General features: G+C 48.3%; 1 protein-coding gene across 3 annotated transcripts in view; it reads right to left on the reverse strand.

Moving 5' to 3' along the window:
* Window positions 1-1,806: 1,806 nt before the first annotated feature.
* LOC149434023 (hyaluronidase-2-like) overlaps window positions 1,807-21,409 on the reverse strand; it is a 31,328-nt gene continuing 11,725 nt past the window's right edge. Inside the window, exons 1-4 of one of the 3 annotated variants that reach the window (XM_089664207.1) lie at window positions 16,949-17,186; window positions 6,691-7,661; window positions 4,472-4,561; window positions 1,807-2,910 (exon numbers count right to left, since the gene is read on the reverse strand). In XM_089664207.1, coding sequence (XP_089520333.1) covers window positions 2,497-2,910; window positions 4,472-4,561; window positions 6,691-7,635 — 1,449 coding nt within the window. In that variant the 5' untranslated portion in view covers window positions 7,636-7,661; window positions 16,949-17,186 and the 3' untranslated portion in view covers window positions 1,807-2,496. Of the gene's footprint in view, window positions 2,911-4,471; window positions 4,562-6,690; window positions 7,662-9,949; window positions 10,100-16,948; window positions 17,187-21,409 lie in introns of those variants that run through there. The other 2 variants (XM_089664208.1, XM_089664209.1) reach the window with 2 other exon arrangements.

The following is a 21,409-nucleotide window of genomic DNA, read 5'->3' on the forward strand; positions in this document are numbered from 1 at the left end:
AAGCCATTGTTGGAAGAAAGACATAAGAAGTCCCGTTTGCAGTTTGTGAGAAGCCATGTGGGGGACACAGCAAATGTGGAAGAAGGGGCTCTGGTCAGAGGAGACCAAAATTCAACTTTTTGCCTAAAAGCAAAACGCTATGTGTGGGGGAAAACTAACACTGCACATCATCCTGAACACATCATCCCCACCGTGAAACATGGTGGTGGCAGCATCATGTGGTGGGGATGCTTTTCTTCAGTAGGGACAGGGAAGCTGGTCAGAGTTGAAGGGAAGATGGATGGAGCCAAATACAGGGCAATCTTAGAAGAAAACCTGTGAGAGTCTGCAGAAGACTTGAGACCGGGATGGAGGTTCCCCTTCCAGCAGGACAACGACCCGAAACACACAGCCAGAGCTACAATGGAATGGTTCCGATCAAAGCATCTTCATGTGTTAGAATGGCCCAGTCACAGTCCAGACCGAAATCCAGTGGAGAATCTGTGGCCAGACCTGAAAATAGTTGTTCACAGACACTCTCCATCCAAACTGACAGAGCTTGAGGGATTCTGCAAAGAAGAACGGGCAGAAATGTATCTCTCTAGATGTGCAAAGAGACATCCCCAAAAAGACTTGCAGCTGGAATGGCAGCCACAGGGGGTCCTACAAAGTATTGACCCCGGGGGGGCCGAATACAAATGCTGCCACACTTTTCACAGATTTATTGGTCACAAATGTTGATGATCTTTGGATCGATTTTGTACTACAGGACACAGAGGTCAGTGGATGGAACCACAGGGCGTAGTAGGGTACAAAGCATTGCAGCGTATTGGATGCTAGAGCCTACTGCTGCAGTCTTTGGTTCCATTTGTCACTAGGGAGCACAGAGAATGGTGGGTGGGACTGTAGAGGGCGGTGAGTACAAGACATTGCTGGGTGTGTTGGATGGCGGTTTCCCCCATTGCAGACTTTGGTTACATCCCTCATTACAGAACAAAGGGGCAGTGGATGGAACCACAGGGGTCAGGAGGGAGCAAAGAATTGCTGGGTGTGCCAGATACTTGCACCCCCCCTGCTGTGGATGTTGGTTACATCCATCACTACAAGATATGGGGCAGGTGGAAGGAACCACAGAATTCAGCAGGGAGTGAGGCATTGCCAGGTATGTCAGATGCTTGCAGCCCCTGCTGTGGTCTTTTCTTCCATCCAATACTATAGAGCACTGAAGCCAGAAGATGGAACCACAAAAGGCAGAAGAGGGAAAAGAAACGGCAGAGGGAGATGAATGTCGCTCTTCCCCATTGCAGACTTCAGTTCCAGCCTTAATTGCAGGACACAGGAGCTGGTGGATGGTACCACAGAAACAACAGGGGACAAGGCATTGCTGGGTGTGTTGGACAACCATTGCAGTCTTTGGTTCCACCCATCATTACAAGACACAGGAGCTGGTGGATGGAACCAAAAAAAATGCAGCAGGGGACAAGAAATTGCAGGGCTGCTTCACCCCCCATTGCAGTCTTTGGTTCCATCCTTCACTACAGGACACGTGAGCTAGTGGATGGAACCAAAGAAAGCAGCAGGGATTTCCAGGGATGCTGGATGCAGAAGATTCTTTGGGTGAGCTAATGAAGCTAGGACTCGCTTACCAGTATTCTTCACATTCTCCTGCTGCAAGATGGAAATTTAAAGAGAGAGTAGCACAGAATTTGTTTACAAAAGCTGTACAAAAGGCCATTAGGACTCTCTGATGGCAAATACAAAAAACAGAATTTTGATTTAAAAAAAAAACAAAAAAAAAAAAACAAACACCACAATAAGAGACACAACTTGAAAAGTTGTAACATTTTATTCTTCCAGGTCTCTCCTGTGTTTGGTTCGGCAGAGCTGGTAGAGAAGATGACAAAGTCTCCAGTTTGGTTCTCCGGATTTGGGGTTCTCAAGGCCCCCCGATGGAGGCTTCATGATGATACTGCAGACGAAACGCAGCTTATATAAAAAGCAAGGCACAACGTCAGTCTACAAAATATTAAAAAGACTGGAGCAGCACTTGAAGAACAGATGGAGGCACCGGTGGTGAGTGGCACAATGGTAGGTTTCCTGAGCGCCTTGCCGCCATTAGAGCTGCGGATCAGGGCGGAAAGGATTGCAAACGATCGTTAGCAAGGCATCAAGTTGGTTAAAAAAAACAAAAAACAGCTTCCCGAATCTCCGGGACACTGGAAGAGAATGATATTGCACAGTTCTTAGAATTGGCGGGCTGAGGTGACCCGCTCGCCCCTTGTACCTACTGCTGACGTAGCGGCAGGTGTGTGGAGGGGGGCCCCCCCCTTCATCATCAGATCCTAGAGGTAGGAATACACGGAGCCATCCTGGCTCAGGATGGAGAGTTCAGTAACAAATAAATAATGTTCACGCCCCCCCCTCTCATTGCTGCGGATTGGAGACGGCTTGGCACTCCCGCGGTCGGCGTCCGCTGTAGGGTCGAAAAGTGAAAGTGTCCCGCGAAGGCTGCGACCTTTAAAGCAGCATGAGAACGGAAGCCAATAATAACCACAACCATACGCGGCCATAGAAGAGCTCTGCGGCTCCCGCGATTTTATAGGTACTATTCTGGAGGCTGCAGGAGCCCCCGTGCCAGCCAATGTAACACTGACAGCGGAACTGAGTCTTCAGAAGGGCCACGTCCCCCGGCGAGAGCCGACCCTCCGCCCAGATAGGAACAGAGGCGTTGGACGTGGGCGTGCTGGCCGTCACGATGCGGAAACTGGCGGGGTTGAGGTGCAGGAAGGCGTCGGTGATGTTTTCTTTGCGCAGGCAGCGTCCGTTCCCGTCGCACAGCGCCTGGCTGCAGTGAGACGCCGCGGTGGTGACATTCACAATGTAGCGACCCAAATCCTCATCCACATAGGACTTGATCTTCTGGCAGGTTTCCTGCAGGGAGGAGAGTCAGATTACTAAAAGGGTCGGCAATGACCACCATCATGGACCATATTGCCAGGTGTTGGCAGCAAGTGGGCCTTGAACAGCAATTACAGCTCAAATCACCCTTCAAGCATTCCAAAAATCACCAAAACCATCCATCTGTGCAAAACGGGACATGAGATGGTAGGACAAGAGATGGTAGGACAAGAGATGGTAGGACAAGAGATGGTAGGACAAGAGATGGTAGGACAAGAGATGGTAGGACATGAGATGGTAGGACATGAGATGGTAGGACATGAGATGGTAGGACATGAGATGGTAGGACACGGGTGTCAAACTGGTGGCTCTCCAGCTGTTGCTATACTACAAGTCCCATGAGGCACTGCAAGGCTGAGAGTCACAAGCATGGCTCCCAAAGGCAGGCATGATGGGACTTGTAGTTCCACAACCGCTGAAGGGCCGCCAGTTTGACATCCCTGCAGTAGGAGAAAGCAGGGTGAGAGAGCGCCTACTAAGTGTAGTATAAAGGGCATGCTTATTAGTTAAAACAAATTGGCAACTCACATGTACAAACCAGGGGCGGACTGACAACTCATGGGGCCCCCGGGCAATAGGGGATCATGGGGCCCCTGTGTCCTTGCCCAAACTCAAAAAAGCCTATGAAAAAAAAAAAAAAAAAAAAAAAAAAAAAAGTACCAGGGGCATCTCATGATGCCCCCTACTGACCCCGGGCCCTCGGGCAGTGCCCGAGTTTCCAAATGGTCAGTCCGCCCCTGGTACAAACACATCCCCCTCCAGAGGCCTTCCCCCCCCCCCCCCCCCTGACCAGGCCATTTTATGGCGTTATGGCACTGCATTATTTTAACTGCTAATTGCACGGTCATGCAACACTGCACCCAAATTAAATGTACACCCTTTTTTACCCACAAAAAAGAACTTTCTTTCAATGGTATTTGTTCACCTGTGCGTGAAAAAGGGGGACCAATAATTTTAAGAAAAAAATAAAAATAAAAAAAAATGTATAATATATATATATATATATATATATAAAAAACACTTTTTGCTATTACACATCTGAAAAAAAAAAATATATAATCCCAATACGTGTAAATTAATTGGTTTACGTGAAAGTTAGTGTTTACAAAAATGGCGGTATAGATACTGGGATTTCTTTTTTTCCCCCCATTTTTACTAGTAATGGCGGCGATAAACGACTTGTAGCGGGACTGCGGCGGACATTCTGACACTGGGGGGTGGGAAACTAACTTTGTATCATTGACATCCCCAGTGACACCAATACAGTGCTCAATGCTAACAAAAAGGCCTGCCACTGTACTAATGGCATCGGGCAGGAAGGGGTTAACAATGAAGGGTGATCAAGGGGTTAACTGTGAGCTGGGAGTGTTTTACTAGGGCGGGTTCACTGTAATCACACTGCTATCATGGCTGTTGTGCACAGCCATCCAGAGCAGTGTGCCCGAGCGGACAGGGAGGATGACTGTTAGTAAACAAAGGGAGACAAAGGATCAGGACAGGGGAGCAGGTCTGGGTAGAAGTGGGAACCACTCACCTTATTTTTGGTGTATTCTGCCTCACCCCAAAATATTACTCCGGCCACCCCTTGCGCAGCACTCTCCCCAATGGTGGAGATGAGATCCTCCTGGAGGTAAAAGATTAAAAATAAATTTAAAATTAGAGTCTTAGATCATCAGGGGCATCATAGGAGCAGCCCAGGCATTGTACATCATTCATCAACTTCAATGTTAAATAAACCTGAAGCCCTCAACTTCTGAGTTCTGGCAAACTGAGTGCAAATCCCCTGCTCTGCCCTTCTAATGCCCCAGGAGCTGGCACCACAGACCCATAGTTACCCCAATATTCTTGGGTAGGGATGAGGATGAGCATGCCTGGGTTCAGTTTGGACGCCCATATATATATATATATATATATATATATATATATATATATATATATATATATAAATAATGTTTCTTTTTTGTTTGCTCTTCCTTCATTTATTAAATGTTATCATTCCTTACATGGAGGCTGCATTTCTTTTCTTTTCGAAGGCCTTCCCCCCCCCCCCCCTTGGTTCTCACCTGGTGATCCTGCCATTAACACTTCCTGTCCTACAGTGACAACACTCACTGTTCTGAAACCACGGAGGAATAGTGTTGTCACCCTTGGCTGCTCTCTGGATATGGACAATACTTCCACTTCTCCCTACTGAGAACCAAGGGGGGAGTTTTGTAGTTCACAAGAGACAGATTGCGCAGACCTGGGGCCGAAAGCTAACTTGGCATTTAGGGGTTAATGTGAAAGGTTTTTTGTTTGGGATGGACGCGCCCCGTCTTGCAGAAATTCCCGTTTTGCTCATTCCTTTCCTTCTTCCATGAAAACATTTTTTGGCCCCCGATGTGTGGGCGGAGCCAGATTCCCGCCTGGGGTTGGGCACCTCCGACTGCTCTTGTCATCTGAGATTATTCACAATAAACTGCCTCAGTGGTGCTATGTAGAGTTTTGATTGGCTGCTAGAACTTCTTTCACTTCACTCATCAGTGTCTGCCCCCATGAACTACAAGTCCCAGCATGTCCCACCGATAGCCGCATGCAAGCTTGCTGAAATCAAGCTCCTCGGCAGCATCTGTGCAATTACAGCAGAGTGACACGATCTGTAGGCGAGATGATCCCTGATCGATTTACTGATCTCAGAGCTTACCCTTTATACAAAGTATCCAGAGAGTCTCCATGTAACAGTCAGTACATGCTGCTAAGCTCTGAATTTTACCTGCTGTGTGTGGCCACTCCTCATCCTATACCATGTAAGCCAATGTGGGCTAGGAAAGGAAAAATACAGATCCCATGATGCAGCACACTCCTCCTATCCGGCTCTGCTACTGTGCTATGGGGAAGGTTTTATATGAAGAGAGGAGGAAAAAAAAAAAAAAAAAAAAAAAAAAAAGAAGGAGGAAAGAGGATGGGAGAAAAAAAAGAGGAAAGAGGAGAAAAAAGGAAGGGAGAAAAAAAAAAAAGGAGGAAAGGAGAAAAAAGGAAGGGAGAAAAAAGAGGAAAGAGGAGAAAAAGGAAGGGAGAATAAAGAGGAAAAAGAGGAGAAAGAGGAGAAAAAAGGAAGGGAGAATAAAGAGGAAAAAGAGGAGAAAGAGGAGAAAAAAGGAAGGGAGAATAAAGAGGAAAAAGAGGAGAAAGAGGAGAAAAAAGGAAGGGAGAAAAAAAGGAGGAAAAAGAGGAGAAAAAGGAAGGGAGAATAAAGAGGAAAGAGGAGAAAGAGGAGAAAAAGGAAGGGAGAATAAAGAGGAAAGAGGAGAAAGAGGAGAAAGAGGAGAAAAAGGAAGGGAGAAAAAAAAAGGAGGAAAGAGGAGAAAAAAAAAAAAAAAAAAAAAAAGAAGGGGAAGAGGAAAGAGGAGAAAAGAAGGGAAAAAGAGGAAAAGATATAGATATTAATCATTTCAGGGGAAAAAGAAGGGGAAATGCCTCAAGCATTCTCACAGCCATCAGGAATAAAATGTTCCCTATGATCGTCCGCTCCCATCTATGGCCCATAATACAGTATTTTCCTGCTTGAGCCATTTCAGGAAAATACCACATTATAGCCACTAGATGGAGCAGATGATCATTACTTGTGGCAGCTGTTTGAAGACTTGAAGCATTAATACAGCAACTTTTTTGAAAGCTGCAACATCTCCAAGCAGCATAAAAATGATGTATTGATTGATTAGTGAGGAGTGCAGCGACAATGCGGTGGGCTGGAATGCGTCGCAGTCGTCTCACCTGGGACAGGAAGTCCAGCCTTTTCATGTAGGTGGGCCTCGTATACACAAAGACGGGGACGGAGTAGTCTCGGTGGTGTTTGTAGGCGATCCTCATGGCCTCTTTCACGCGGTGGTGAACAAACTTGCGTCCATTTGAGGAAGAAGTCAGCATGGGGTCCAGGTAGATGGATGGGAAAAGGGCGGTACTCTCCTCCCACAGCCACCATAACTTGTCATTCCGCGAGATCTCCACGTCGGGGCACTTGCCGGTATAACTGTCCCAGTTGGTCTGATAGTCGTGATTGTAACAATCCGGGAACAGGTAATACCCCCACAGCTGTCGGGGTCGAAAGTTTTTGCCGTATCGCAGCGTTTCCGCCATGAACTCGCGGGCGGCGTTCTCAAATTCATATTGAGCTTGCCTGACCTGGTCCTCGCTCGTCCAGTTGGGATGGCGAGAATTCACCAGCTGCCGCGAGACCTGCCTGTAAATGTCCTTCGCCTGCCAGTTCCGGATCCAAATGGGACGCCATTCCTCCCAGTCGATGACCGACAGTCCGTCCTTCTCCTTATCGGCTTCCGGGATGTATTTGTTGATCCCCTTCGGCATCTCGTCCAGGTGGGCCCGCAGGCTGGCGTTCTGCGGCACGCCTCCATTGATGGAAACGTTGCGCTCGGTGATGGAAGGGTAGAACCCCAGGCGCTCCTTGTAGAAGATGGTGAGGTTTTGCCTCGTGAACCCCAAATTGGGGGAGGCGTTGAGGTCAAAGAGCCGCAGGTCAAACGGTATGTCGAAACGCGTCGGACAGTCCTGGGTGGGTGCATTCCATGCCACCATGAAGGGGCGACTGCTGAATACGGGTCTGGCGGTGGGCTTGTCCCGATCATTGCTGGATGCCCGGGCATCATCACCGACGACGAGGAGGCACCACAGGACGCAGGAGAGGCCGACGTGGAACGTCATTCTGAAAATACAGAAACAGAGAAAACCTGGAGAGGAAAACAGAGAGAGCAACATTATAACCAGCATATGATGGACCCCCGTATAATCGATAGGATCTGTATATACACCCGGCATGTCCCCCCCCCAATATAATCTGTATATACACCCGGCATGCCCCCCCCCCCAATATAATCTGTATATACACCCGGCATGCCCCCCCCAATATAATCTGTATATACACCCGGCATGCCCCCCCAATATAATCTGTATATACACCCGGCATGCCCCCCCCAATATAATCTGTATATACACCCGGCATGCCCCCCCCAATATAATCTGTATATACACCCGGCATGCCCCCCCCAATATAATCTGTATATACACCCGGCATGCCCCCCCCAATATAATCTGTATATACACCCGGCATGCCCCCCCCAATATAATCTGTATATACACCCGGCATGACCCCCCCCCCAATATAATCTGTATATACACCCGGCATGCCCCCCCCCCAATATAATCTGTATATACACCCGGCATGTCCCCCCGAATATATCAGTATGATCTGTATATACACCTGGCATGTTCCCCTCCCCCCCCCCCCAATATAGCAATATAATCTGTATATACACCCGGCATGTTCCCCCCCCCCCAATATAATCTGTATATACACCTGGCATGTCCCCCCCAATATATCAGTATGATCTGTATATACACCTGGCATGTTCCCCTCCCCCCCAATATAATCTGTATATACACCCGGCATGTTCCCCTCCCCCCCAATATAATCTGTATATACACCCTGCATGTACCCCCCCGGTATATCAATATAATCTGTATATACACCCGGCATGTCCCCCCCCAATATAATCTGTATACACACCCGGCATGTCCCCCCCCAATATATCAGTATATTCTGTATATACACCCGGCATGTTCCCCTCCCCTCCCATTATATCAGTATAATCTGTATATACACCCGGCATGTCCCCCCCCCCCCACCCCCAATATATCAGTATAATCTGTATATACACCCGGCATGTCCCCCCCCCCCCCAATATATCAGTATAAATCTGTATATACACCCGGCATGCCCCCCCCCCCCAATATATCAGTATAATCTGTATATACACCCGGCATGTTCCCCTCCTCCAACCCCAATATATCAATAGGACCATAATCTGTATATACACCCGGCATGTCCCCCCCCCCAAATATATCAATAGGACCATAATCTGTATATACACCCGGCATGATCCCCTCCCCCCCAATATATCAATAGCACCATGATCTGTATACACCCGGCATGATCCCCCCCCCCCCCCCCAATATATCAATAGCACCATAATCTGTATATACACTTGTATACATTACAACCAACATGTTCCTCTCCCCCCCCCCCATATAGCAATAGGGCCATAATCTGTATACATTGCAACCAACATGATCCCCTCCCCCCCCCCCCATAGCAATAGGACCATAATCTGTATATATACACACACACCTGTATACATTACAACCAACATGTCTCCCCCCCCCCCAATATATCAATAGGACCATAATCTGTATATACACACACGTATACATTACAACCAACATGTCCCCCCCCCCCCCCATATATCAATAGGACCATAATCTGTATACATTACAACCAACATGTCTCCCCCCCCCCCCCAATATATCAATAGGACCATAATCTGTATACATTACAACCGACATGTTCCCCCCCCATATATCAATAGGACCATAATCTGTATACATTACAACCGAGATGTTCCTCTCCCCCCAATATATCAATAGGACCATAAACTGTATAACACCCATATACAGTTTTTACTCGCTTTACAGGGGAGAAAGAGAAACCCACCCCCCCCCCCGAAAAAAAAAAAAAAAGTGCATATGCACAGTGCCAGACATTGTGCGACAGTCTGCTTGGGGGCTCCGACTCCCGGCACAAAGGCTGTAACTGGCTTCCACTCGCCCAACGAATAAAATTCAAAATACTAACAACTTACAAAAAGCCATCCACAACTCTGCCCCGGCTACATCACCAACCTGGTCTCAAAATACCAACCAATCCACTCTCTTCAATCCTCCCAAGACCTTCTGCTCTCTAGTTCCCGTGTCATCTCCTCCCATGCTCGCCTCCAGGACTTCTCACGAGTATCTCCCATCCTATGGAACTCCCTACTTCAATCTGTCCAACTGTCTCCTAATCTATCCACCTTCAGACAAACCCTGAAAACCTCTTTAAAGAAGTCTACCTACTTCTACCTAGTAAACCGCCATTTATTTCCTCCATCAGCTCACCTCCCCCCCCCCCCACAGCTATTACCGTTTGTATCACTCGACCCTTCCTCTAGATTGTAAGCTCCCAGGATCAGGGCTCTCTGTTTCCTCTTCTACCAAATTGTAATGTCTACCTTCATATTGTACAGCGCTGCGCAGACTGTTGGCGCCATATAAATCCTGTATAACAACAGGGAAGGTAGGATGCCGGACGCCGTTAGTACAGGGTGTACCGATCCGTGTATCTATTTCGGGACCATCCGTTGGGTTTCCAATGACCAGAACTGCTCCGGCTGACGTACAATTTATATTTGGCCCCTTGATTTACTCCGTCTGGGTCTAACACTTCAGCTTGTGTCAGGGGTCAGAGGCCATCTAAAGTCTGACAGTTGCTGCCTGTTAATTACCTGACCTTGCACGCGGTCTCCATCCTCTGAAGGTTTGTTTGGTCTGGAGACTGGACAAGTGGGAATTATCTAAATCTGAACTCCAGACATGCAGACAAATACTCCCTGGAAACCGATACAAGTGGATGGGGACAGATACTCCCCCCCTCCCCCTCCTCTCCGAAGTCCACCATCGTATTCATAGAAAATAAAGTCAATGGTCTGGGTTGGACGCATTCTGCCTACTATGGTTATACGGTATGTTCTAGGTAGGTCCGCATCAGGCGCATTATTCCACGTGGTGAGCACCATCCAGCGGCAAAGAAAAAGATCTCAGCATGAGAATTTTGCAAAGCACTTCCATGGAGTGAATCAGCTCCCCTTAAAAATGACACATTTGTCAAGTCTAAGGGAGTGACGAGAACGCAGCAAACCAATTAGAGACTTTTGTAGCATGTGGGACGCAGTTTTTGATGATCTTCACAAGTCTGTTGGACCTCCCAGTCCAAAATCATGATTATTTATATAGAGTTCCCCTTTTCTCCATGATCATTAACATGATGTTGTTCCTTACCATGTCCATTAATATGGGGTGGCCTTCCTCCTCCATGGCCTTACCTAAAGAGCTGCCCCTCGACATCCTCATTAATATGTAGTTGCCCCCCACCATGGCCATTTTTATGGAGTTGCCCTCCCTCCCCTCCACTATGGCTAATTACATGGAGTTGGCTCTTTTCTGTCTAGAACATCCTCCACTATTCTGGGAAGACTTTCCTCAAGATTTTGGAAGGTGTCTGTGGGGATTGGTCTTCATTTGTGAGGTCATGTACTGATGTTGGATGGGAAGACCTGGACTGCTATTGGGATTCCAATCCATCGCAAAGGACACTCAAGTTGCTCAACACCAAACTGGTCAAACCTTGACAAGACTTTGGAGGTTGTTTGTGGAAATGTGTGCCCGAGGTCAGGTACTGATGTTGGATGAGAAGACCTGGCTCACCAAAATTGTTCCAATTCATCCCAAAAGGTGTTCAGTAGGGTTGACGTCAGGGCTCTGTACAGGATACTATTTCTTCCACACCAAACTGGTCAAACCATGTCTTTATGGCGCTGGACATCTCATTCCTAAAACCATGACAGTTATTATGGATTTTCTTCATGACCATTAATATACTCTTCTGATAAGGCTTTCCACAAGTGTGCCTGGGGGAATTTTTACCCATGTGTGAGGTCAGGTACTGACATTGGTTGAGAAGACCTGGCTCATCATCATCATTCTAATCCATCCCAAAAGGTGTTTAGTAGGATTGAGGTCAGGGCTCTGTGGAGAACAAGGTTTGACGCCACACCAAGCCTTCACACAAAACTTTGAAGATTGTCTGTGGAAAAGTGTGCCCATTTGTGAGGTCAGGTACTGATATTGGATGAGAAGACCTGGATCACCATCATTGTTCCAAAGGTGTGCTGTAGGGTCAAGGTCAGGGCTCTGAGCAGGACACTTGAGTTCCTCCAAACCAAACTGGTCAAACCGAGTCTTTATAGAGCTGGCATTGTACACGGGACAGTCATAGTGGAACAGAGAAGGGTCTTCACCAAACGGTTACCACAAAGTTGGAAGAGCACAATTGTCTACAATGTCTCTGATGGAGGATTACAAGGATCCTTCACTGGAGACACCTGAACTCCATCATTAACATAAACCTATACAGGGTGTATACAGCTCTGGGGGAAAACACAGAGTTCTATGTACACTATGTGACCATCTATTCCCTCCCCCACTCTTTCCTTATTAAAGCCCGCCCCCAATCCCTCAGGGTGTCTTTGTTGTCCTCAGGTCTCTTTGTCTTGCACATTCCACATCTTCTCCTCCTTTATATGTCTGGGCCGTGCCCCCTCCCTTTACATATTATCACACAGAGAGATCAGCAGGTGGAGACCTTGTGGTTAGCTTTGAGAGTTATCACATGATGGGATTGTCCTGAAGGAAGGGGGGGGGGGTAATTATAGGAGGGGACTACAAAACAGAATAGCCCTGAGCAGTCCAACCTGTCAATCGCTCAGCTCAGATCTATATAGACACAGACAGACTATGGCCTTGTTCACACCAGGAGGTGCGTCTGAGCATGCATGCTTTTAGCGCGTTCCAGCAGGTTGTGTTTTTTTAAAAAAAAAAAAAAAAAAAAAAGAAAATAAAAGTGCCACCACAATTTTCTTTCATCGTGCCATATCATGCATTTTGGTATGCTCAAATGCATGTGCATTTGCTAAATGTGTTGAGACTCCATTAGGAATGTATGGCACCCGCACACATCTGCAAAAGAGCAGTGAAGGGAAATGCGTGCTTCTGAATGTGTTGTTGGAGCACACCTGATGTGAATGAGCCCCAAGCCTCGGTTCACACTATGAACAGCATATGAATCGCACAGAAACAGCACCGCATTCCTGTGCAATTCACATGCGATTCAGTGCGGTGTTATTTGAGCCCCTTCATTTTGACTTTTCATTGGCTCAAGTCACACCGCATTGCACCGAAGTCATGTATGTACCAATTCTGGAACTGCATTGCAACTGATTCGCAGGGTCGTTTTGTTCCAAGCGATCTGGTGGAGGTAAACGCACTGCATTTGGGGTGCCAGTAAGATGACACGGACACCCACTGTAGACCGCAAGGGCATTGCAATTTGAATGTGGTGCGGGAAATGTGCACGGATCATGGGTTTCCCTCACCGCATTCTAGTGTGAACTGGGGCAAAATCTATTTTCCAGTATGCCTTACTGTATACAGCAGGGGTCTCCAAACGTTCTATACAAAGGGCCAGTTTACTGTCCTTCAGACTTTAGGGGGGCCGGACTGTGGACATTGTAAGTAAAAAAATGTCCCGGCATCAGTAAGAGTAAACAATGCCCATCTTTGGTGTCAGTGAGGGGAATGGTGCCCCATTGCTAATGGGTCATTATCATGCCCAATCATTTGTGTCATTGTGCCCCATTGTTGGTGTCATTGGGAGGAATTGTGCCCCATCATTGGTGTAACAGGGGAATCGTACCCCAACATTGGGGTCATTGTACCCCAGTATTGATATCATTGGGAGGAATTGTGCCCCATTATTTGTGTCACTGGGAAATCGTGCCCCAACATTGGGGTCATTGTGCTCTGTTATTGGTACCATTGGGAGGAATTGTGCCCATTATTGGCGCAATTGGGAAGAATTTTGCCCAATCATTTGTGTTACTGGGGAATCGTGCCCCAACATTGGGGTCATTGTGCCCCAGTGTTGGTATCATTAGGAGGAATTGTGCCACATTATTGGTGCCATTGGGAGGAATTGTGCCCCATCATTGGTGCCATTGGGAAGCATTGCTGGTGTCATTGGGAGGAATGGTGTCCCATTATTGGTGCCTTTGGGAGATATTGTGCCCCATTATTGGTGTCATTGGGAGGAATTGTGCCACATTATTGGGAAGAATTGTTGGTGTCATTGGGAGGAATTGTGTCCCATTATTGGTGTCATTGGGAGAAGTTGTGCCTAATCATTGGGATCACTGGGGAATCATGCCCCAACATTGGGGTCATTGCGCCCTATTGTTGGTGTCATTGGGAGAATCGTGCCCCATTATTGGTGTCATTGGGAAGAATTGTGCCTCATCATTAGGGTCACGGAAGAAATCATGCCCCAACCTTGGGATCATTGTGCCCCATTGTTGCTGTCATTGGGAGGAATCGTGCCCCTTCAGTGGTGTCATTGGGAGGAATCGTGCCCTTCAGTGGTGTCATTGGGAGGAATCGTGCCCCTTCAGTGGTGTCAGTGGATGAACTACTATGGCTTTGTTACAAAGTTTCTTACCAATAACAGCACTTCCAGTTCTGGGGTGACAACACTAAGCCACCGTCCCAGTTAGCAGCAGTGTTGTCAGCCTGTCAGTTAGCTCCTTCTGTTGCCTATCTGGCTGCATATCTGTAACAGGAAAGTGCTGTTACTGGCAGGATCATCAGGCGATACATTCCTAAGAGACTGTATAATCACAGGTTATGGTGAGAAGGGACGACATGTCTGGTCATGTGATGGAAGGAGACATGAGAACACCTTCTGTTCGCACAGAAGAGTCGTTTCTCTCCTGGTTTCCTTTTGTTGTGGGATGGATACTTTGTATTTGTTTCCTTTTCTTGTTATTTTGTATCTTTTAATGTACATTGTATGTATCACGATGTGTGAATACCGGAGGTTAGGGGTTTGTACGGATTATTCAAGCACTTCGTGGTGCAGTTCCCGAGTTCCCTATTGGATAAGGCCACTTTTTTTTTTTCGTGGTGCCAAAAACTGCAAAAATGTTACTTCAGCACAAATAATAAAATAAAAAGAGAGAAAGTTATTCTGTACAAGTGAAACGAGTCCGATCTTTATCAGTGTTGTCTCACCACTGTCCTCTCCATCATCCTCACACCCCCCCCCCCCCCCGCCCTCTTTGGTTACCCACTGTCACCCACTGCCCCAGTGTCACCCTGCATCCATTCCCCCCCCCCCCAGCTCCACTGTTGGCCCACAACTACCCCCCCCCCCAGGCACAGTGTAGCAAAGGTCCGCACCCCCAGCGGATGATTGCAGCTTGCGGTAACATGTGGTTTGTGTGTGCTGGATGTGTGACTGCGGCGTGTCTGGAAGCGATTCTGTGGTCTCTCTGTGTCATTGGAGATTTACAATTATCTCCTGCGCTAAAGCATACCAGACTGAGCTGCGCTTCTCTAGATGGTCAGCTCTTCGGACTCCGCTGGAGGCTCAGTGCATAGGAGTATGGTCAGTGAGAGAGCAGAACTCCAGTAAAAAAAATAAATATATGAAGAACCCATTAAAAATAAAATAAATAAATCAGCATGTCCTGCAATATTCACCTTTAACCCAGAAATTCTATTTTTTGGCCACTAGATGTCCTCAGCGTCGTTCTACTCAAGTCCACTGAGCCCAGGTCATCCTGCCCAACCCCCCCCCCCCAGCCCATAATTGGACAGTGAAAGAAGCAGCACAGCGATGAGGCTCATCTCTCCGTCACTCTGCTCTTTCCTTCTATCAGCATGCTTCTTGTCAGCACAGGCGCTGATTGGCTCATTGTGCTACTTCTCCCTCTCCCAGTCAGAGCTCAGAGTAAAGGGACAGCAAGAGGCTGATGTCAGGACATAGTCAGGAACTCTCACTGCTTGTGTTTAGAGAACTACATTGAATGAGGTGTTCATTAATACCGAGCTGCTTTCATTTGTGCCTTCATAATGGCCGGGACTAGGGCTTCAAATAACCTGTTACAGCAAGGATAGAGAGATATATATATATATATATATATATATATATATATATATATATATATATATATATATATATATATATATATATATATATATATATACACACATACATATACATACATACATACATACACACACACATAAATAAATAGAGGTTCTGCTCAGCATTGTCTGGAGGGGTAGTAGTATATACGAAGTGCACACAGCAGTATATATATATATATATATATATATCCAAAATCAGTACATAGGGATGCCTGTCTGGTGGGGGTAGTAGTATATACGAAGTGCACACAGCAGTATATATCTCCATAATCAGTACATAGGGATGCCTGTCTGGTGGGGGTATTATTATATAGAGTCCTAGGAGTACAGACAGTATGAATACTAGTGATATAGTGCTGCATTTGTTGTCTGGTGGGGGTTGTAGTTGCGTATTGGGGAACAGGCGTGGAATACAATTGTCATGGCTTTCTGGTGGGGGTAGTAGTAGTACACTGAGGAGTAGGCATAGTATAGCTCTGTATTGGTTGCATGGTGGGGTGGTGTAGTATATACAGTAATAAAAGTTGTACTCCCAGCGGTGCCCGGTGGGGGTGGTAGTATATAAAGGAGTAGGGGCTGTACTCACAGCGGTGCCCAGTGGGGGTGGTAGTAGTATATAAAAGGAGTAGGAGCTGTACTCACAGCAGTGCCTGGTGGGGGTGGTATAAAGGGGAGTAGAGATGGGGGTGGTAGTATGTAGAAGAGGAGCAGTACACAGAGTAATAGGAGTTGTACTCGCAGCAGTGCCAGGTGGGGGTTGTAGTAGTACAATATAGAGAAGTAGGGATGGGAGTAGTAGTATATACAGTAGAGATGGGGGTGGTAGTAGTAGTATACAGAGGAGTAGGGATGGGGGTGGTAGTAGTAGTATATAGAGGAGTAGGGATGGGGTGGTAGTAGTAGTACACAGAGGAGTAGAGATGGGGGTGGTAGTAGTAGTATATAGAGGAGTAGGGATGGGGGTGGTAGTAGTATATAGAGGAGTAGGGATGGGGGTGGTAGTAGTAGTATATATAGGAGTAGGGATGGGGGTGGTAGTAGTAGTAGTATATAGAGGAGTAGGGATGGGGGTGGTAGTAGTAGTATATAGAGGAGTAGGGATGGGGGTGGTAGTAGTATACAGAGGAGTAGGGATGGGGGTGGTAGTAGTATACAGAGGAGTAGGGATGGGGTGGTAGTAGTATATAGAGGAGTAGGGATGGGGGTGGTAGTAGTATAGTTGTCTAGAATGGGGGTGGTAATAGCATAGAGAGTAATAGGAGTTGTACTCCCAGCAGTGGCCGGTGGGGGTGGTAGTAGTAGATGGAGAAGTCGTACTCACCCGTCAGTAGCCCTCACTCATGGTGCCCGGTGGGGGGTGGTAATGGTAGGCGGAGTAGTAGTCACCCCTGGCTCCCCGGTGGGGGTGGTAGTCCTCTCCCTCACTCCCCCGGATACATTGTATCTCCTCTCCGGCCTTTCATTCACATAAAGAGCTCGCTCCGGACTGTACCATCTCCGCCCGGCAGTCCAGGGGGGGCCGCCCTCTCCCCCCGCCTCCCTTATCCAGGCCCGGGCCCGGCACACCCCTCTGTATGGGAGCGCCCACTATGGGGGCGGAGCATGCGGGTTAAAGGGACACACCGTGCCGGGATTCCTGTTACTCAGATCGGTGGCTGTGCCGGAGATTACTCATCACTTCCCAGCAGCTGAGCCGACCAATACGGGGGAGGGGGAGGGGCAGGGTTTCGGTTCAGTCTCAGTCGATGTCTTCTGATTCCAATCACAGGGAGCTGAAAGCTTTCCATCCAATTCCATCTCACAATGTCCATGTGATTCCAAGCAATACAATAACTAGGGAGTCATGGTCAGGCGGTGGGGATAGTCAGGGTCTGGGGTGGGGGTAGCCGGGGTCTGGGGTGGGGGTAGTCGGGGTCTGCGGTGGAGGTAGCCGGGGTCAGGCGGTGGGGATAGTCGGGGTCTGTGTTGGGGGTAGCGGGGGTCTGGGGTGGGGGTAGTCGGGGTCTGCGTTGGGGGTAGCCGGGGTCTGGGGTGGGGATAGTCGGGGTCTGCGTTGGGGGTAGCCGGGGTCTGCGTTGGGGGTAGCCGGTCTCTGCGGTGGGGGTAGCCGGTCTCTGCGGTGGAGGTAGTCGGGTTCTGCGGTGGAGGTAGCCGGGGTCTGTGGTGGAGATAGCCGGGGTCTGTGGTGGAGGTAGCCAGGGTCTGCGGTGGGGATAGCTAGGGTCTGGGTTGGGGGTAGTCGAGGTCTGGTGGGGGAAGTCGAGGTCTGGGGTGGGGGTAGTCGATGTCTGCAGTGGAGGTAGTTGAGTTCTGCTGTGGAGGTAGTCGGGGTCAGGCTGTGGGGATAGCCGGGGTCTGGGTTGGGGGTAGCCGGGGTCAGGCGGTGGGGGTAGCCGGGGTCTGTGGTGGAGGTAGCCGGGGTTTGGGTTGGGGGCAGCCGGTGTCTGCGGTGGAGGTAGTCGGGTTCTGCGGTGGAGGTAGTCGGGTTCTGCGGTGGAGGTAGTCGGGGTCTGCGGTGGAGGTAGTCGGGGTCTGTGGTGGAGGTAGCCGGGGTCTGCGGTGGGGATAGCTGGGGTCTGGGTTGGGGGTAGTCAGGGTCTGCTGTAGAGATAGTCGAGGTCTGGGGTGGGGGAAGTCGAGGTCTGGGGTGGGGGTAGTTGGGGTCTGCGGTGGAGGTAGTCGGGGTCTGCGGTGGAGGTAGTCGGGGTCTGGGGTGGGGATAGCTTGAGACAGTAATGGGGACATTTGGGGTCAGAGTTCATAATGGAGGTAGTCGGGATCAGTAGTGGAGATAGTTAGGGTTCATGATAGGTACAGTCGGGGCCTGCGGTGCAGATAATTTTGGACAGTGATGGGGACAGTTGGGGTTAGGGTTGGTAATGGAGGTAGTCGGGATCAGTAGTGGGAATGGTCGCGGAAGGTGGTGGGGATAGTTGGGACAATGGTGGGAATTGTCAGGGAAGGTGGTGGGGATAGTTGGGACAATGGTGGGAATTGTCAGGGAAGGTGGTGGGGATAGTCTAGGAAGCCGGTGGAGAAAGTCAGGGTCACTAATGTGGGTAGTAAGTGTTAATAATGGGAATATTCAGGAGTGGTGGTGAGGATAGTTGGGATCAGTGATGAAGATAGTGGGGGCAGGGCAGGAGATAGTTCTGGTTGGTGGTGAAAATAGTTGGGGTCATGGTGTGACTAGTCAGGGGCAGTGGTGGGAAATAGTCCGGGGCAGTGGTGGGGAAGGTCAGGACGGTGGTGGAGATAGTCGGGGATGCTGGTGGGGATGGTCAGGGGCGGTTGTGGGGGTGATTTTGGGTAAGTGGTGGGGATAACCTGGGCCGTTGAAGGAGATAGCAGGGGTGGCAGTGGGGATAGTTAGAGGGAACTGATGAGATATTTGGGATTAGGGGCAGTCATAGGAGTCTTTTGGGGGATAGTTGGGTGGTGGTAGAGATTGCAGTAGTTGGTAGTCAGGGGCATGATTACGGTAGATGGGGGCAGTGGTGGGTAAGGGTGTATTTAGTAGGCCAGTAGTGTGGACATGAAGTGTGGTGGGAAGTTTGGAGTGATATTGGGGATAGTTGGGGGTGGTGGTGGGCATTGTGGTAGTTGGTAGTCAGTTGCAGTAGTGAAATAATTGGTGGCAGTGGTGGGGATTTGGATAGTTGGAGATAAGATTGATGATTGGGGTAGTTGGGGATGAAGTTGATGATTGGGGTAATGGATATAAGGTAGATGATGGGATAGTTGTGGATGAGATTGATGATTGGGGTAGCTAGGGATGAGTTTGAGGTTTGGGGTAGTTGGGGATGAGGTTGATGATTGGGGTAGTTGGGGATGAGGTTGATGATTGGGATAGCTAGGGATGAGGTTGAGGTTTGGGGTAGTTGGGGATGAGGTTGAGGTTTGGGGTAATTGGGGATGAGGTTGAGGATTGGGGTAGTTGGGGATGAGGTTTATGATTAGGGTAGTTGGGGATGAGGTTGATGATTGGGGTAGTTGGGGATGAGGTTGATGATTGGGGTAGTTGGGGATGAGGTTTAGGTTTGGGGTAGTTGGGGATGAGGTTGAGGATTGGGGTAGTTGGGGATGAGGTTGAGGATTGGGGTAGTTGGGGATGAGGTTGAGGATTGGGGTAGTTGGGGATGAGGTTGATGATTGGGGTAGTTAAGGATGAAGTTGATGATTGGGGTAGTTGGGGATAAATTTGATGATTGGGGTAATGAATATAAGGTAGATGATGGGGTAGTTGGGGGTGAGGTTGAGGATTGGGGAAGTTGGGGATGAGGTTGATGATTGGGGAAGTTGGGGATGAGGTTGATGATTGGGGTAGTTGGGGATGAGGTTGATGATTGGGGCAGTTGGGGATGAGGTTGATGACTGGGGAAGTTGGGGATGAGGTTGATGATTGGGGTAGTTGGGGATGAGGTTGATGATTGGGGTAGTTGGGAGATGTGGTGGATATCAGGGATATTCTTGGTGAGGTGTCTTATATTGAGGTGCAGCACACACTTCCTACAGTCAGACATTTGTGTTGCCTCCCCCCCCCCCTCCCTCTTGTACCACTCCGAGTCCGGATTACCATCACCCCACCCCTGGGGATCTGATGGCCGGCAGAGATCTCCATTACCGAAAAACCTGGATGTAGTGCATCGGGATATTGAGTCCCCAGCTGTTTGCACAAAATCCATCATTATCCTCTCAGCTGTTCACTAATGGCTTCACTCTCACTAATCGTCCTCCAGATGGAGGAGCCTCTCAGCCTTCCTGACCTCCGGGGCCACTACTGGCTCTTCCATGGGGCCTGTGGTGCCGAAGATGATGACACTCTGTGTATAAAGGTGGATAGGGAACAGTGTGAAGGATTTAGGGTGCTTTATAGGGGTGACTTACTCTACTTCCTGTTCCCATTAATCCTCCCAAAAATATTAGCTGGGCCCCAGCCCCCAGGTACCCCAACTCTTTCTATATATGACACAGAAGTGCTGAGAACCCTGACAGAAGATAATGGCGAGAAGATCTGTAGAACATCGGTGGCACAATTGTCTCGACCAGAATGTTTAATCACTGTGCACACATGACCTAATAATAGTAATAATTGTAAATTGCTAAATGTAATTAAATACCTGAGATTTTTATATTATTATCAATATCATACAGTGGGGATGGAAAGTTTGGGCACCCCAGCTAAAAAGTTGTATTAATGTGCATAAAGAAGCCAAGGAAAGATGGAAAAATCTCCAAAAGGCATCAAATTACAGATTAGACATTCTTATAATATGTCAACAAAAGTTAGATTTTATTTCCATCATTTACACTTTCAAAATAACAGAAAACAAAAAAATGGCGTCTGCAAAAGTTTGGGCACCCTGCAGAATTTATAGCATGCACTGCCCCCTTTGCCAAGCTGAGACCTGCCAGTGTCATGGATTGTTCTCAATCATCGTCTGGGAAGACCAGGTGATGTCAATCTCAAAGGTTTTAAATGCCCAGACTCATCTGACCTTGCCCCAACAATCAGCACCATGGGTTCTTCTAAGCAGTTGTCTAGAAAACTGAAACTGAAAATAGTTGACGCTCACAAAGCTGGAGAAGGCTATAAGAAGATAGCAAAGCGTTTTCAGATGTCAATATCCTCTGTTCGGAATGTAATTAAGAAATGGCAGTCATCAGGAACAGTGGAAGTTAAAGCAAGATCTGGAAGAGCAAGAAAAATATCAGACAGAACAGCTCGCAGGATTGTGAGAAAAACAATTCAAAGCCCACGTTTGACTGCACGATCCCTCCA

The sequence above is a fragment of the Staurois parvus genome, unplaced genomic scaffold, assembly GCF_062004578.1.
Source record: "Staurois parvus isolate SC_StPar_1 unplaced genomic scaffold, SC_StPar_1.0 ptg001855l, whole genome shotgun sequence".
In the NCBI taxonomy this organism is placed as follows: domain Eukaryota; kingdom Metazoa; phylum Chordata; class Amphibia; order Anura; family Ranidae; genus Staurois; species Staurois parvus.